This window comes from Pseudoliparis swirei, chromosome 3 (genome assembly GCF_029220125.1).
Source record: "Pseudoliparis swirei isolate HS2019 ecotype Mariana Trench chromosome 3, NWPU_hadal_v1, whole genome shotgun sequence".
Classification (NCBI taxonomy): domain Eukaryota; kingdom Metazoa; phylum Chordata; class Actinopteri; order Perciformes; family Liparidae; genus Pseudoliparis; species Pseudoliparis swirei.
The window spans coordinates 18478848-18493675 of record NC_079390.1 but is presented as its reverse complement, the minus strand read 5'-3'; the positions used below and the strand labels follow the sequence as shown (position 1 = coordinate 18493675).

Here is a 14828-nt window from a genome sequence, read left to right as displayed (position 1 = left end):
GCACACGGCCACCATATCTCAGCTGCCTGAAAGCAACTTGAGTACAGAGAGGTGGTTCATGACTCCTCCTCCTCCTCTCCCCCACCCCACCCCTTTTTTTTTTCCCCAGACCCGCTGAGTATGGACAGCCTCCAGTCGCTGTCCTCGGACTCGGCCACCCTGGCTATGCAGCAAGCCATGCTGGGAGCCGACGACTCCATGGACGGCACCGAGGAGGAGGACGAAGACGAAGAGGAAGAAGAAGAGGAGGAAGGGATGGAGGAGGAAGAGGAGGAGGAGGATGCCGAGGAGGAAAATGACAGGGGGAGGCTAATGTCCAGCGGAGGAGGAGGAGGAGAAGGAAGGAGAGATCTGCGCATGGAGCACAGGGAGGAACTAGAGTAGTTGACTGGAGGAAAAGACCATATGAACTTTGACCTCACGTGTCCAGCACAGCCTCAGACTGAACTAGGACAGCTCTAATGCTGAGTGACTCTTGAGAGCATGTGAGGACATATTAGGTTTTCTTCAAATTCATCAGAGACTCTGATGCAGAGCGACTCAAATCAGACACAATGACCATCAAGATCACGATTACAGAGGACGGGTGTGACTTTTGATGATGAATATGTGTCGTTTCATTTTACTAGTGAATGTTCTAATGCAGTGAGCTCTCGAAATATTTAGATAGTAGCACATTTTTTTACACTATAGCTCCTGTTATTTATGGACAGAAATGACACAGGAACTCAGAAGTTGAAGATATCGCCGACCGTTTTAAATTGAAACATTTTAACCACTTTGGAGACGCTTGGTGCTTTCAGAAAAACATTTTAAAGGCAGTTTACTGTGAACTTTAAAAAAGTGAACAGTAGAACGAGATGTCCGGAGTAGTTGCATATGCATAAAAACATCTTTGCACAGTGAGATTGGTATGTGTATGTATGTGAAAAACAACTACTTTTAAAATTGAATATAATATGTCCAAATATCATCACACCGTAAAATTACAAGTACATTATAAGTACGGTCTACATGTAACTTGGTTTATGTGTCTTTTTGCTTCCTAAAATAAGAGTGAAGAGACATTTTAAAAATAGTCGTGACTGAATGTGTTGGCGTCCACTGCTGCGACATCATTCACGCCTTTCCAACGGTCCATAGGTTCTCAGGTCGCCGGGTTTCTTCCTCAAGAGCGAAACATTTGACTCATCGCTCCAGCAAACCTTTTAGAGCATGATTTTTTAAACAATCTTAGTTCATTTTTTTCTTCTCATGTGCAAATATAAAAATAATAAAAAAATGTAGTAAACCAGTGTATACTGACTACACTTATAGTATGTATATCAGATGTTTCATATGTTTGCATTCTGGCGTTGAAGGTTTGCATATTTATTCTTTTTTTGTTGTTGCGTGGCCTCAGATGGAGCTCAAGGAACAACGAGACAACAGCAGGTGCTTCTGCAGATGAGGGTTACGTTATTGTAACCGCAGATCTATAAGCAATGGGGGGGCGGGGGGGGGGATCCCTCTGCTGGACTCTATGGGTACCACTCTCCTCCAATCACAAGCATACATTGCATAAGTGTAGCTTGCAAATCAGGACGTGCCTACTGAAATTCACACAGACCCCACAGTTCATAAGGCAGCATATATCATCTTTAGCTATATATATATATATATTAACCACTTTGATCCGGACCGGCAAGAAGGTTCTTTTTTACCGAGGCCGCCACAGAAACTAAGTAGTGGGCCCCAGTCAACCCATCTAGGTCGCACCTGAACTGGGTAGAGGCATGGCCTAATCCTACAAGGGTTAACAAGCCAGTGAGTAGTCAGTGGACCCCCAGCACACCACATTCACCGGCTAATCATGGAGCTCGAGGACATGCACGTGTAGTCGGCACATCCTGATTAGTCTCAGTGGGCAACGGCATGCTCGTGGTTGGAAGGGAGTAGTACCGATAGAGTCCAGTAGGTGGCAGGCCCCTTGCAAACGTTCTGTTCAAGGCTGTTGTATCAGCAGGTGGCCATGCACATACTTGACTTCAGCCCTCAAGTCAGTCTTAGACAATTGCTTGTGTATCTTTTGTTCTGATCTTGGGTGAATCTGTCACGAAATCGGAATCCACAGACTGTCTCGCCCACATCTCCACACAGACAAGGCCGGGACGTTGGAATGCCAACCGACGGCCGACTGTCTTTTACTGACAAACACTTTCAAGGAGACAAAGATGACAATTTCGAGGAAAAAGAGAGAGAGAATGAAAACTCTGCAGCGACGTCTCTTTCAATTTTATGTGAAGGATTTTAAAGAAACTGTGAAACTATTTCAGCTCTCTGTTTTGTACTAAAACGCACAAATGGAGACGCTCGTTTCTAATGTGAAGATAGAAAAAGAAAAAAACATGTTATATTGAATGTTATGATTGTTCATTGTGAAGTATGTTGCTCATTTAATATTCTTTTCTCGATGGCTTTTTAAAAAGAATGGATCTTCCAGAGCAAGTGACGGACAATAGGGAATATTTCTATTTCAGTTATACACTTGGTTGTCATACTCTATTGTCTTTCAATAGACCACTTTTAATAATTAAAACATGTAAAGGTACTGATGTTGACTATTTGATCTGGAAGTTCTGCATATGTTTAGGCTGAGCAAACGCATCCTGGGCCATCGATTCCCAAACAGGAGGTAAAGCAGTTTGATTGGTGAGAGTATTTAGAGACCAACAGCACCAAACACGAAGAACAAAACAGATAATTAACAGGAGCATTGCTCCCCGCTGCACACGTCCTACCAGAGCTGCCAGGCTCATGTATGTGCGACATCTCCAAAGCCTCGGAGGCCCGGCTCCATTGTGACCTATTCCCAGATTATAGAGTTAGTCTAAACATTGGTTTATCTTCCCTCATTTTCCTGTCACATGCGTAGTCTCCCTCCCACTGGTTATTGCTCTAGCCTGTGATTTTAGCTTGCTGAAAGACGCCCGCCCAAATGTTCCCCCTCCTCCCAGAGCCCAAAACAGCTCTCTTCACCACAGGGTTCCAGCTTCTGAAATGTGGATTCCGATGCCTCCAGGAGTAAAATGGCATTCACTCCCGTGGGTGTTTGCTGAGCGAACCACACTGTATTGCTGTTTACACGGCTTGTAACGCTTGTGTATGATGGCATCCTTGTTTTTGTTTTCTGCCCCCACGACAAAAGGTCATTCTTTAATTGCAGCATCACTTATTAAATATCTGTTATTAGCTACCTCTGCTGCTTTTCTCCTCCTTCAGACACTATTTCAGGCAAGAGGAACATGAATTGCAGAGGCCATGTTGGGCTCCGCAGTAATGTATGAGGCGCTACAAGCAACACAAGGCTTGACATCTCCATGAGAGAACAGCAGTCCTCATGTGTGGGAGGAAATCATCGTATTGATAAAAAGGATCTAATACAGCGCTTGTTTGAGAGTATGGGCATCGCAACATTAGAATTGTTCCACACAGGACTTCATGCACAGCAGGAAGAAAGCAGGTGGATGGAAAGAGGATACAATGTAAATGTAATGTATATTTATTAGGGCTGTCAGCGTTAACGCGTTAATCTATGCGATTAATTTGGCCGCGTTAACGCACTAAAATATTTTAACGCAATTAACGCAACTTTGTTTACTTCAGGTGTTCGTTGAAGTTTTTACACTCAAACCGAGTGTCAAACCGCGGCAGTACGGTTTAACACTTTCCGTTTTTAAAACAATTATTTCTCCGCGAAAATAAGGAGCAGAAATCAGTTTAAACTCGTGGATGAATCTGTCGGATTTCCTCCTGCTCCTCCTTCCTCCCGTCTCCCCCTCTGACACACAGAGGAACGGAGGGGCGACGTGTCGGGTGACGCGGCGCGGAAAGAACTCGTCACACGAAACCTTCACCGTGATTTGTCAATCCGTTTGTCTGTCAACATTTTGGGAAAAAACAACCAATGAACACTCAGTAAATCACAAAGGACCTCCCACCTCACAGGTGAGGCTCTATAGCAGCCTGTCAGTCAGAGGACAGAGAACACGGCACCAGGACAACTGAGCCTCATTGAATAGAGCTGAGATTGTTCTGGAATGTTTGATGTAGAACACGGGGCTATGTGTCATATGCAAACGCCTTTAAAAGGTGAATTTAAATTTTTTTGTAAAATATATGAAATGAGCCCAGCCTCCAGAGGGTGAACGTGACATATTTGAATGTCAGTCAGTTACCAAGGCCACTGGTTCTGCTGTTCAATGTTAAAGATGACAGGACCAATGGGGTCTCAATATACTTCTTTTTTTTTTACTAATCTGATGTTTCACTGAAGAAACAATTTATCATCCACAATATTAAATACCTCGCTGGCACTTTATAGGTTGGAGCCTCTTTGAAAACACAGCTCTGTGTGAAGTTTGGTCTTTAAAAAGAATGAACTTTTAACTTTTAACTTTTAATTGCAATTAATTGCGATTAGTCGCGATTAATGAATTTCAAAATGTGCGATTAATTAGTTAATTTTTTAAAATCGATTGACAGCCCTAATATTTATGTTTCCCATATAGCATTACAAGGTAGGCGTTTTAATTTACATACAGCAGCACAACATGAATCATTTACTAGCACTTCTTTTCATTACCCAGGGGGTTGGGGTCAATGTGGTTCACTTGAGACCAGCAGGGTTCAAGGTTCAATTAATACAATGTTAAATAATGCAGGAATGGTCAGAACAAATTTAACCCTTGTGTTGCCTTAGCAGGGCTCTCAAGTTTTGAAGACAGGCAAGCGTGAGATTTCCATCAGCACCCGATACAGCTGACCGTTGCGCGCGCCGGCATCGAGCCGAAAAGAGTTGTTGACGGGGGGGGACCGGCGCAGACCGGCGTCGGAGCTCTGCAGCGGAACAATCGATCGGCGTATTGAGCGCCCCTGCATTCAAGCATTAAATAGCCGAGAGGTTTTTTCAGCGTGAGGAATTCGATGTGTGGCGGGAGTGCGTGAGATAAGACCGAAATGCGTGAGTCTCACGCTCAATGCGTGAGACTTGAGAGCCCTGCCTTAGGGTCATTTTGACCCGAATCAATATTACACCCTTCCCCCGCTTTAGGATTAATTTGACCCCATTCAATGTTTAATGTCGGTGTTCTTTCGGTAGTCAACAAACAAACATAAAGTGCCTCACACTTAAACTTGGTAAACAATATTAATTATAATAATTTTCTGGAGGTTTTAATTGCTGGCATCAAATTGAACCCAAAGGGTAAAATATGTTAGTAAATATAAAGGTAACAGGATGGTGAAACATTGAATCGGGTCAAAATGACCCAAAGGCGGGGGGAGGGTGTAATATTGATTCGGGTCAAAATGACCCTAAGGCAACACAAGGGTTAAAAAAACATTTCATAAGAACATGTGAAAAAATGATGTGATTATATTTTTATAGATTTTGTTGGGGGCCAAATAAATACTGAACTTCCACCCAGGAGACCGCTGACCGGGTCCCGCGTGAATCCACGATAATGTTAAATAATGTAACAGCTGTACTTCCTTTACCGCCGACCATGATGTTTTACTCAACCTCCCAACCAGGTAGTTTTGTTGTGTGAGTGTTTAAAACTGCCACCATAATCCGTGAGAAAAGAACATGTAGACTGCAGTTTAGTTGTTCTAGGAGACGGGGTTAGGGTTAGGCGAAGGTTGTGGTGACGGGTCAAACTGGCTGTTGAAAGGAGATGAGAGGACATCCTCCTGGATAGAGGAGATTTGTCAGAGGACGCCGGTGCTTCTTCAGCGTCACACACAGCGAGTTCATCTCTAACCAGGAGCAGGACTCTACGAATGAAACTGTTCCCTTTGTGTTCATGCGTTGCTGTTGTTGTTGTTGTTGTTGTTATTGAAGACGAGTAAACCTTCTGCCCTCCACCATATGTGCATCGTGAAGCTGTTGACATTTCACCTTAATATTTCTTATTTTTTCATCTTGAATTTAACTGCTACAACGGTGACATTTTGTTTAAAAGTGCCAAGACCTCCCGTCGTTAAAATATTCTCCCAACCAAAACATTCTCTTGAATTCGGCACTGGTTTGCTGGAATTTCATGTTGCCATAGAGGTAGATGTATGGATATTGATATAGACAACATCTATCACTCAATTACATCATTCTTTATTTGTATAGAACTTTTCAGACAAACATTTTATTTGCTTCACACAATGAAATATATAAAGAATATAAAAATGATAATAATCTTTGCACATCATGCCATGTTGTAAATTGAATTCAAAGTAAATATACAAGTTGAACATTGTTATGATCATCTACCGAGATCTTCAAAGTTAGCGGTGAAACTAAACAATGGATGTTCTGAATACTGACAGACATTTTTGGTTGACTAACATGTTACAATTAACTTTCATGACCTACAAACACACTGGGAAAGAGTTAAAGTTTCAGGATAAAAACACGGCAACTCCAAGACCGGACAACGCTGTGGTTGAGACCTGTCAATCACCTTGTAGCCCCGTCCTAAAGCATACAATGCGTTATCGTCTATTTGACTCTACATAGTCCATCATTTACTAATTGAAAATCATGCTGTATTGAAGAAGACTTGAAACTAGAGATTTAGACCATAAACATGTTAACAAAGTTTACTGAGGGAATAAATCAAGAGAGAAGTAGAGTCATTTAATATAGACTTCTATACAACCAGAGGAGTCGCCCCATAGTGGTCAGAGAGAATGCATGTTTAATACATGAATCATATACTTCTATACAACCAGAGGAGTCGTCCCCTGGTGGCCAGTATACAGTATGCAGCTTTAACACATCACACATATACAACTAGAGGAGTCGCCCCCTGGTGGACAGTAGAGAGACTGCATGTTTAATACATGAAGCATAGACTTCTATACAACCAGAAGAATCTCCCCCTGATGACTGGATTTTGTCCCCCATAACTTACATCCTAATCAGGTTGTTTTTAAAGGAGTGATTTCAACAATCAAACCCTGTTTTTATCGATAGAGCCTGTGAATTCGGTTTTTAAACAGATTTGAACCTTTTACGTTTAGCATTTTAAAGAAAACGCTGCTTCTGTTTTGAGACGCATTTCAACAAACCATGTGTAGCACTGAACTGCACCGTGGCTCTCCTTGACTTACAGCGCAAATGATATTCCAGAAAAACTAGAACACAGCTCCCATGCTTGTTACAGTTCTCCAGTTCTGTCAGATTTGTTTAATCAAATAAATTTGTTACACCAACACAGTTTTTTCTCCAGCACACACTGCAGTGAACAGCAACATGACCATCCCTGTTGTATGGTACAGTATCTCAGCCAGCAGTCGCCCTGAGGCTGTAAAACAGTAAAAATAGTCTCAGAATGACAGAGACTGAAAAAGCCACAGGCGATGGTCCACGTGTTTGAAGTGGGCCACAGCCACAGCAAGGCTGGACCAGAGAAACACACACACACACACACACACGACTGCATCGCCCAATGTGACTGGAGTGCTGGAGGTCTGCTGGAGTCAAAGCCATCTGTGCGCCTACATCCTCCCAGATGTCATCCCTGTAATTAAAGCCAGAACCGGGCTCAGCCCGGTCCAGCCCAGAGCCAACCTCTCATTTACAGAGGCCCTCCCTGAATACTTAAGACACTTTCCAACACTGTGCCGGCCTTTAGAAGAACGCTTCGGGTCCGCAAACATATTCTCTAAAAAAATTCTAAAGAAAGCTGGAAAACCTACGGTAAGACGGCATTTATCATGTGACGGACGTTTCCTCGAATTAATGTTGATTGCATTTCGAATTGAATTTCCCACAAATTGGAAAAGTACTCTCAATGTTTAGATTCAGATTTATAGGTATTTCTGCTATATTATATCACACATAGTGAAGAGCGACAGAGACCACAAGGTAGAGAAAGGGAAGGGTGACAAAGGTCATGAGTCTGATTTGTACTGAGATGATACAACATCTTCTTTCCTACTCGACTGTGTCAGGAACTAAACCGTTTTCTTATCACTGGGCAGGAGTTCAAAATGTCCATTGCCCAGGCGGCGGCCAAGGCCATGCTATCTGATGCCCTGCTGCAGGACAGCCCCGGGTTAAACCGGATCAGCCACCTGGAGCTGGAGCTTCCTCTGGACAAGGTCATCAAGTATGTGTCCGTCGGCCTTCCGCTTTTGCTGGTGACCATGGCCTTCGCCCGCGAGATCTCCCTGGGTGAGTAACTCCCCGTCTCTGCTGTCTGTGTGAGGGCGTTTTGTGTGCTGTCCTCCATTAACTAATCGTGTAGTATTTGCCCTTGAGTTTATTTTATATACCGCATTTAATTCAACTCCTGATAGGGAGGATTATCATACTTACATGTTCTGTGGCCCATGGTATTTAATTTAACATAAACACAATGGTTTGCACTGAAGAGGTGACCCAAACTTGCTCTAATTCCAAAGCTGAGTTAAAAGTCCTGGAACATGAAAAGCGAGCACGTCTGAGCCCTTCTTTCTGCAGGCTTTTATTTTTTCACTCAGGTACATCTCCTCAATTGTAGCTCCTCCCCTTTCCTTCTGGAGGATATTATAAGCAAGAACAAGGAGAGTTGTAACTACGCGGAACTTTCCTTCACAGAATAAAACAAGAGGGAAAATAAACTAACACAACTACTTCACAAGCTGGCTCAATGAGAGGGAAACACAAACTCTTGGTGGACGCCCAGAAGAATGATATCTGCAGCCCCTAAAGCGGCGCTCTCGCTCAATACTGTACCGGTTTCAGAAATTGTTGTCCTCATTAGTCACTTGGACACAAAAACATGAGAGATTTTGTCCAGGTTGAAAAACACCACGTTACCCTTTTAGAGCTTCTCGGCATGATACAGTGCATATAATGATGCGACTACACAATATTACTGAAAATAGAAAATTACAATCGCCTCAGGACTCCATTCATCTAGTCCAATGATGTTCTGCTGCTGCCCAAATAGTTTCAGCCCAGATGGAAAAACACGTTCTGACCAGTGGGCAGTCTTTCACATGAAACATGCCAACAAGCTGTCCGACGATGGTCATTCAAAGAACACAAAAAGCAAAGCTAACAAGCCAAAGTATACGTGGCAATACGTACAAGCCTATTGGTTGAGGGGAGTGACTCCCTTGACTTTGAACTAAACGTTGTCTCTCTCTCTCTCGAGCAATCAGCTGGATGCTCCTGATGCTAATTGCCGTGGGGATGACTGAGAGCAGCGTTCACTAACTCTGGCACGCTGTAATTACGAGGCAAAGTTCTTCTATGGCAGCTCCCCCCTATTTGAGTCAAATGAGGATATGTTGATTACCGAGGGGGGGGGTCGTAGAACATGACGTGGTGGCGGGGGTGCATGGCTCTACTGATGGATCTTGGCTGTCTATCTGCTTTTCCCTTTTGTAACAGTGCTTGATTGCGCTGCTGTCTGGAGTCTGGTTGACTTGCACCTGGACTCTCAGGCAAGAGAACGCTCATATGAAGAACAAATGTGGGCACGATCTGCCAATTCAGTTAATTGGGGAGTGGGAGTCGGAGAAAGGAGCAATGGCAGAAATGTAGGTTGCCTCCCTTTGCCAAATGGCTCAGAGGGGTTGGGGGTGAGCGGGATATTCAACAAGATTTCATGAAAAGGCATCTGCTGACGTTTTTTTAAATTTCGTGTGAGTTGTCAATGCATGCGCCCACACATGCAGTCGCAATCAAAGTGGAAAAACATATTCCCACAGTGACCTGTGCATTAGAACGCACAGGTTAGAACGACATCACTCACAGGCACGGATACCTGCAGCTCAGTGAGTGAAGTGTTCAGCCAAATATAACATTCAAACTAAGAGCGTCAGCCCAATGAGTAGCAACAACAACTAAAACCTTTTTACTCATCTGGTTCCTGTTTGCAACGTGTTTTGCACAATTTGATGCAGATTCCATGAATTGCTCCGCCATGATGCCTTCAGGGGTTTGTGTAGCTCGGAGGAAAGAGAATGTGACGGACCACTTTACAAAACAGGTAACATCATTTCATTATGCGGCTGTCAATAATGGAAGCTGTTGAACTAAGCGCTGTTCTGCTCACTACTTCAACCATCTGTCCCCACTATTAGCCTCACGATGATGGCCTTCAATTAAATCCACTTTTAATCGGGTTTCAATATGTCCGTACAAGCTGGCCCAGAATGCAAATGAATAGCCTTAAAACATGTGAAATGTGAGGCATTTAATGACCGGTGTTGCTGTCGCATATTGCTTTCAACTGAAATACGTGGAAGAATATAAATATGACATGGCTAACCGTATGAAAAACTAAACAGTTTGGAATATGTCTAAAAATACAAATTAAATTGCCACCACGTCTTTCTTCTTTATCTCAGGCCAAAAATAAATATCCTCCATTAAAAGCTCAGCTGCCAGAATTATATTCTCGGCGTCCCCATCAATATGTGTACAAACACGCTGAAGTGTATCTGGACCGTGTAACGGTTGCCTGTAATGAGGTGTACCGATAGGATAAATCACATTGGGATAATAAATGAGTTGCAGTATGTTTCTCCTTTCAGAACGCTGGGCAGATGTTGTGTAGAAAAAATAGAAGCTCCTTGTTTCTTTCCTATGGCTCTGCAGTAGGTGGGGCACACCCTATATGCTCCCTCCCTGGCCTTCTGCTTTTGGGTGGAGCACCCTTTGGAAATAACAGATGGGTGCATGGAGCATGAATCCAAGTGGTTGGACTGCATGTGGGTATATCAAGGTGAACTAAATATAAGGTAGAGGAGGCCAGTTTGGGAAGGGAGTCACCCAGGGTTTTAAATGTCAGGTTGCCATTTGGAAACATATGATTTAGCCAGTGAAATGATGTTCCACTGAGAAGAAAAGGTCATGCTCACATGAGCATTTCTGGTAGTGGACCAGTGTGTGTGTGTGTGTGTGTGTCCACTTGTACAGCTAACTTTAGGATGGACTGCCAAAGGCCTGTTGGAAACTTGTTTTTTAGATTCAGGTTAGAATTAGTTTTAGGTAAATTAGGGGTAACGGAAAAAGGGCTGGGGTCAGGCATTTGGAGGTGATGGTTCAGGTTAGTGTAAGCCGGGAATAGGGAACAGCAATATGTAGTACTAGATTGTGTCAGTGTTTGTGTGTGTGTGTGTGTGTGTGTGTGAAATCAAGCGCTTAGCAGCTGCTTACAGGCAATTTGAAAAAGCAGAAAGTAATTCCCCATATTACCCGATAATGTTACAAATCAACATGTTGTTTATTCTGCAGGGCCTCAGATCAGCTGTTTCCCTCCCAGCAATTTCACCATCAAGCAGGCCAGCTATGTGGACACATACTGCTGGGACTCTCTTATGCACCACGAGTTTGACAGCAATGGGAACTTTGAGGAGCGCTCACTCTGGGTACACAAAGTAAGCTGAGAGACTCCGATCCAGTGGCTGACCAAGTTAAACTGCTATTCTCTTCGCTGTAACTTGCAAAACATCAGTTAAAAGATGTCAGTGCACCACATCAACTGAGAAGCAGAGTACACGCTTTGTTGCTCAAACCGTTTCCAAAGTATTCAGACTTCTTGGGGTTGTGAAGTTCATGTTGATTTGACTCATCTGCTTGAGTCAACTCTTTTCTCTCATCGTCCATCCAGATGTTCCCCTACTCTCTTCTGGCCATGGCAGTGTTGATGTACCTGCCGGCTCTCATCTGGCGCCAGCTTGTCATGCCCACTCTGGGCTCAGACTTGCTCTTCATAATTGACGAACTGGACAAGTCGTACAACCGCTCGATCCGAATGGCCCAGAGCATTCTGGACATGCGCCAGAACACCAGGAACCCCCTCACATTTCAGGCCGAACTGCAAAGGTAAGAGACCGCCGACTGCTGGCTTGTACCATGAATATGCAACGCTGTTTATACCTTTTTTTCATCGGAAAATAAATGCTTCTACATCCATGTTTTCAGTAACTTAAGTACATTAAACTTGATTCCAAGAGGAATTGGGTCATTGCAGTAGCAAATCCCCAAAATCCGCTCGTGATACATATTGCCCAAAGGGTATTCAGAAGTGATCTTGTTGGCAGCTCCCAGTTGCCAGAAGTAGATGAAGGGGGTTGGGACGCTCCCAGCTGGGATTGATGAACATGGAGGAGAACATGGTGCTGACTTTCTGTTTCCTTCTTCGATTGCAGGGCTAAGAAGAAGCGATACTTTGAGTACCCTCTTCTGGAAAGATACATGCAGGTCAAGCAAAACTCCTATTTCCTCGTCAGCATGCTTTTCTTGCGGGGCTTCCTCCTCCTGACCTTCATAACAGCCGCCTGTCTCTACCTGGCCTACTTCCACCTGTCTGCCTTCCTGCAGGACGAGTTCAGCTGCTTCGTCCGCACGGGCATGCTGCGTGATCAGACCTGGGTTCCTGAACTGGTTCAGTGCAAAATGATTGGCCAGTTGGTGTTTCAGGTGATAAGCGTGGCAAACGGTGCCATCTATGTCCTGCTGGCTCCTATTGTCCTCTTCAGCCTGATTCGGCTCTTCATTTGGGACACCACCTTCTTCTCCGTCTACGAGGTCCTCCCCGCCCTCGACATCCTCAACCGCCGTCGGCTCGGCTGCCCGTTGAACGACCTCAACGTCCTGCTGCTCTTTTTGCGCGCCAACGTGGCTCACCTGATGTCCTACGGGAAGGTGAGGGCCCTGTGCTCGCTGGCGCCGCCGCAGGTGGGCAACGCCACCGCAGGGCAGGGATTAAGCGCAATGCTCAACCAAGAGGAGATGGAAGAGCGCGAGGAGGCGACGATGGAGCTGGCAGAGGAGGTGGAGGAGGCCAAGGAGGAAGGGAAGCTCAACCTCGTGGACATCATGACTATTCTGGGAGCGGCGCAGGGAAGAGTTGTGAACTGCAGCGAGAAGAGGCCTCTGGTGGAGGAGAATATGAGTCTCGGTACTGTAACACTTATCTACTCACTCAAACGCATTCTGCTACTGGCTATTTTTACCTTCATAGTCTGGGATGTACAGAAAATTATTAAGTGACCTCCAGACGACAAATACAGGCTCTGAAAATGTGCTTTAAATTTAAGATAGCATAAGCAGCCCTCAGTGAACAGACACTGAATACATAATGAGGTCGTATCCACGTGTACCAGAGAACGCAGTTTGAGAAACATTTGCAACTGCAAATTCAAGTAAATACAATAATTGTTTAGTATTTTTTCTCTCTTCATGGTCTGTAACGGTGTTGCTTCTGTTGTTCCTTCTTTTTGATGCCAGACTAAACTGCCTATATTTCGAAAAGAGTCTTTGAAAAGCACTGGCTAATGTAGAGGAGATAGATCTGTGGTACTTCCGAGCCCTAACTGCCCTCTCTGTCTCTTCACAGAGCCAAACCACCAGGGGTACCATGAGTTGAAGGAGACTGCACCATTTAGTCATTACTAGGCCTCCTATGGACCGAATCAATGTGATAACAATGGGGCTTTGGACTCTCTCTACAGTAGAGTACTGTATCCACAACGGCTGTGGACATCAATGAGGTTTCTGTGGTCTGAAGACCAACAATCAACAAAACTCTTTTAGAATTACAGGGCAAATTGTTCTGGCTGGAAATGTCAATGGATTTCGATGTGTTACGTTCTAGGATGAAACTGCCACAGACTTTCTGTCTCTTACTTCTGTGTATTTTTTAGGGGGAGCATGTAAATTAAAGTGGCGGTTAATACGGTGAGAGAACACAGTATGAGCATAGTATTACCATGTACCAAATATATTTATCATAATGTGACAAGTTATGAGGGTTTACGTATGGATGTAATTAAGAGGCTGAACAAACATCTTCAGTAGCAACTATAGATTCCACTGTCAGTAATATACTGTTCATAAACTTAGAACATTGTTGTACTCACTTTCCTTTTTGCTCCCGCCTACTGTTATTTACATCATGAGCAAATAAAGTTGTATACATCTGTGAAATAGCAAAGTGTCAAATGTATAATTATAAGTGTAAGGGAGTAACAGACAACACATACTCCAGTAAGTCAAACTGAATCATCATATTTTAAGAGCCACTCACATTTGTCGTGCTTTTATTGTTAGTAGATGCCATTTCAGAGGTGGAGGGACTCCAACACTGAGTCTGTACTCAGATGTCAGATACGTTTCTACAGAAGGGAGACATTGAATAAAAAAATACTCTTGTTGAGGTCATAGTTTGCATTTTTGTTCGTTAATAGGTTACTGTATATTATTTTATAATATTGAATGAGCTGTCACTTGCAGTAATGTATTTACAATCATTAAATAAATATGTTATTAAAATGCGCTCATTTGAATTCGGAATGGGTTTTATGTGTCTGCATTTCCACATATTATGTAACTGAGAGGTGTTTCTGATCAAAGTGCGTGTTATTCATGTTAACCGATACAGCAACCACCAGGTAGTAAACCTGTGGCATCCACCTTTAGCTGTGTGCTCCACAGGGACCGGACGTAATCTGAGGAGAGGTCTTCCTGGACACAAATTAGAGACCCACTGAACTCCCCTACAAGAACCAGCCATGGGAAAGAAGTGTATGTCGCAAACTGTGTGCCACCATGTGTGACGGTTCAACCCAATGACTAATGTGTAACAGTGAATTATCCAGGGGGAAAGCGTGCAATTATTTCAATATAGTCAGGGACACAAAGGCAAGCAAGTTGCCTGGTGGGTAATTGGGGCCATTATAATGAACTAGTGCGTCCTTTGGAAGTCCAATTACAAATAGCGAGTGTGGTCTTCTTTTCAGAACGTCAGCTCAATGCAATTTAAAAAAGTATATACTGTGTTTTATCA

General features: G+C 43.7%; 1 protein-coding gene across 7 annotated transcripts in view; it reads left to right on the top strand.

The window, feature by feature from the left end:
* Positions 1 to 14318, top strand: part of pknox2 (pbx/knotted 1 homeobox 2) — a 118758-nt gene extending 104440 nt beyond the window's left edge. For 4 of the 7 annotated variants that reach the window (XM_056444528.1, XM_056444543.1, XM_056444533.1 and 1 more), the window contains one exon: positions 110 to 1299. In XM_056444528.1, the coding sequence (XP_056300503.1) occupies positions 110 to 384 (275 nt within the window). In that variant the 3' untranslated portion in view covers positions 385 to 1299. Of the gene's footprint in view, positions 1 to 109; positions 1300 to 7116; positions 7141 to 7704; positions 7739 to 8018; positions 8216 to 11272; positions 11416 to 11648; positions 11864 to 12189 lie in introns of those variants that run through there. The other 3 variants (XM_056444573.1, XM_056444566.1, XM_056444558.1) reach the window with 3 other exon arrangements.
* The last annotated feature ends 510 nt before the right edge of the window (positions 14319 to 14828 follow it).